The following is a 3,191-nucleotide window of genomic DNA, read 5'->3' as shown; positions in this document are numbered from 1 at the left end:
GAGCAGGACATGTCCTGCTGGCTGATGCTTTCAGACTGAAGCACAAGGGCACAGAGACATGATCAGCAACCTGCCCAGGTGGAAGCCAGGGCCCCTCCCTGCTCCGAGGCAGCACCCTCACCTGATCTTGGAACCACTCCTCCAGATCATTGTGGTTGGTCTGCACCAAGGCCTCATAGTGGCATCTCATCTCCTGCAATACCCTGCTCATGTCCACGGTGGGCTCCGCATCCAGCTTAATCTGGAGCTTGTCCCCCAGCTGGCTCCTCAGAAGGTGGACTTCCTGTGGGTACGAGAGGAGGACATCCCAGTCGTGGAGCCCCCACTGCCCTCTACCCCAAAACCTCATCTCCCACTCCCCACGCTCCCCAGTGATTTCCCTGGGCTCCTCTGAGGACGAGGCACCGCCTGCATTAGCCTAGAAACTTCCAAAGGCTGTGGATGAAGAGCAAGTCCCCACTGAAAGCTGGAGCTCACCTCCATAGCTTGTGAGGCTTAACCACGAGGCAGGGCCTGCAGAGCTTCCATCCTGAGGAGGAGGAAGAGCTTCATTTCTTCCCCCAAATGAGCCCGAATTCACCCCCAGAAAGTCTTACACAAAGGGCCATGTACCTGCTCATGGTTCTTCTTAAGGCAGAGCAGCTCCTCCTTGAGGGACTCCAGCTGGGCCTCCAGGTCACACTTGGCAAGTGTGAGGTCATCCAGCATCCTGCGCAGGCCACAGATGTCGGCCTCCCCCAGCTGGCAGAGCGAGTGCTCCATCTGGTACCTTTAGCAGGAAAGATACAGGAGTCGGGGGTAGAGAGCAGAGGGGCCCCAGGACACTGGCAGCCACTCCACTGGCCATCCCTCTGCAGTCTAATTGTGGGTTGGCATTTTCTATGTGGCACACTCCCAGCCCAGAAAGCAATGGGGTGTTCCCCACCCATTTGACATGAAGCACCACTAGGCAGAGTGGCCAGGCCTGAGGGTGCTGGTGTAGACACATGGCCAGCACCTGCCCTCAGGTGATCCCTACAGACCCTCCTCTTCCACATCCCTTATTGAGGCAGACCCTGGGTTCTCTCTCAGATTAGAAGCCAAATGCCAGATGGGAGGATAGAAATGGCCCTCTTTAGCTCCAGAGGAATGAGGCTTCCACAGAGTACTGAAGAAAGACAATAAAACACAATGCCCCTTCCTGTTCCCAGGTTGGATCTTCTGAGGTGGCATAAACCTTTTGAGCCTCACAGGCCTCCATCATAGACGGTGGAGCATGCTTTCTGTCATGAGTTACTAGTGCTCGCAAATTGGTTGAGCTGCAGTGTGGAAACATTCTCATGGAGGCAGCAGAATTTGGTAGGAAATGGCCTCTGGGTAGGAAACGTAGGGCCAGGTTCCAGTTGTACCACTCAGTGGCCACTGACTTGGGGCCCTGAGCTTCAGTACCCTCACAAGGATGAAGCCATCAGTGCTCTGCCTACCTCCCCAGGTCCTTGAAACCATAGCAGCAAGTGTATGATGCATTCTCAAGCATGTTGTGAACTACAAAAGCTAAACAATTGAGGGTCAGAGGAGTGTTCTTTCAAGATCTTGGGCACAATGCCCTCTGTTTTCTCCTGCTTTAACTGTCGGTTTGGGATCTTGGTCAATTATATTTCTGATGCCAACTGCCTCACAAGAGAGAAAAAGTCAGGGTAGGCACCTGGCTCCCCCCTATGCCTGTTCTACCCCAACTCACTTGGTCCTGAAGTCATCTGCAGCCAGCCTGGCATTGTCTATTTGCACAACCAGCCTGTTGTTCTCAGATTTGATGCACAGGATCTGGGGAAAGAAAGTAGGCTCAGTAATTCACTATCTCTAAGAGCCATCAATGGCCTCGGGTCAAAAGAAGTTCCACTGGCCTGAGATTCAAACAACAACATCCCCTTGGACTCCCAAACACGTAAGAGATGCTGGTGTGACACAGGGCGGGGGCTGTGCATGAGGATGCTTGGCAAAGTCGGAAGGCATACAGCCAAAAGAACTGGGAGATGGAAAGGAATAGCAAACTGAACACATAACAGAGACTTAATTTTATTTTGCCAGCCGTGATACTTAGCCTGATATGAACAAGATCTGAAATCTAGGCCACAGAACAATGGGCTGGTTATGAAAGGTTTAGATGCAGAGGGACCCATTCTTAATAAGAAGTCCCTTATGCTGGTTGATCAACTTCCCCAAAGGTCTTCTGTGAATCTAGCCAGGTTTCTGTGGCCCCTATTTGACGTTCTTTGTCTTCCTATCTCCAAAACAAAGATGTAGTTTCTTGAGAAGCATTGCATTGGTTATCAAAGGGGACAGTAGCTATGCAGAAGAGACCGTGCTACTGAATGACCATATACTGGCTCATAAAGGACATTAGAACATGCTGCCTTGTACTGCGCTGGGGGTTACGTTGCACTGTCTTTGCAGCTACGATGTTAGAATTGTAAGCACTGAGACTAAGCAAACATAAACTCAGAATCCTGGAGAGTCAAATCCAACATCTCAACTTCTACATATTCCCATTCATCTGCACTCAAGAAATTCTCTTCCCACAATCAAAAAAAATTTTTTTTTCAAATGTGGCTATTTCCACTCCCAATCCAGGCCCTGAAAATTTTGTGCAAGTGTCAATAATCTTTCTCTGTAAAGGGCCAGACAGTAAATATATAGGGCTTTGAAGGCCATGAATCTCTGTCACAACTATTCAACTCTGCCATTAGAGCACAGAAGCAGCCACACACAATACATTAATGAATGAGCATGGCCATGTACCAATAAAACTTTATTTATAAAAATCAGTCAGTAGGCCAGATGGGCCATAGTTTGCCAACCCCTGATCTGAAGCACCACAAACCTCACCTTCTGCTGGAGCTCTTCAATGGTCTGAAAGTAGGACTGGTAGTCTGGACACATGGTGGACTCATGGCATTTGCTCGACTTTCGGATCCTGGTCTCTAGCTCCTCATTGTCCCGCTCCAGCTGACGCACCTTCTCCAGGTAGTTGGCCAGGCGATCGTTCAGGAACTGCATGGTCACCTTCTCGTGGCCATTCGGGGCGCCTTCCCCATAGTTCTCACAGACTCCAATGTTGCCGGGAATGTTGCAGGTCCCTGGCAAGGGGCAAGCGGTGCGGCAGCTGTGGGGCATACAGAGGCTGGGTTTGCCCAGAGGGGTTGCCCCCACAC

General features: G+C 50.8%; 1 protein-coding gene across 1 annotated transcript; it reads right to left on the bottom strand.

The window, feature by feature from the left end:
• Positions 1-5: 5 nt before the first annotated feature.
• LOC102744991 (keratin, type I cuticular Ha8-like) lies at positions 6-3,183 on the bottom strand (the record flags this gene model as incomplete). The annotated part of the gene is made up of 5 exons (XM_081810239.1): positions 6-35; positions 122-283; positions 613-769; positions 1,721-1,803; positions 2,866-3,183. Coding segments are annotated over 5 exons (750 nt in total), but the record flags the coding sequence as incomplete, so codon positions are not given.
• Positions 3,184-3,191: the final 8 nt, after the last annotated feature.

The sequence above is a fragment of the Leptonychotes weddellii genome, unplaced genomic scaffold (assembly GCF_054177405.1).
Source record: "Leptonychotes weddellii isolate Sample4059 unplaced genomic scaffold, ASM5417740v2 HiC_scaffold_20742, whole genome shotgun sequence".
In the NCBI taxonomy this organism is placed as follows: Eukaryota; Metazoa; Chordata; class Mammalia; order Carnivora; family Phocidae; genus Leptonychotes; species Leptonychotes weddellii.
The sequence above is the reverse complement of the archived record's forward strand: the minus strand, read 5'-3'. Positions and strand labels throughout refer to the sequence as shown.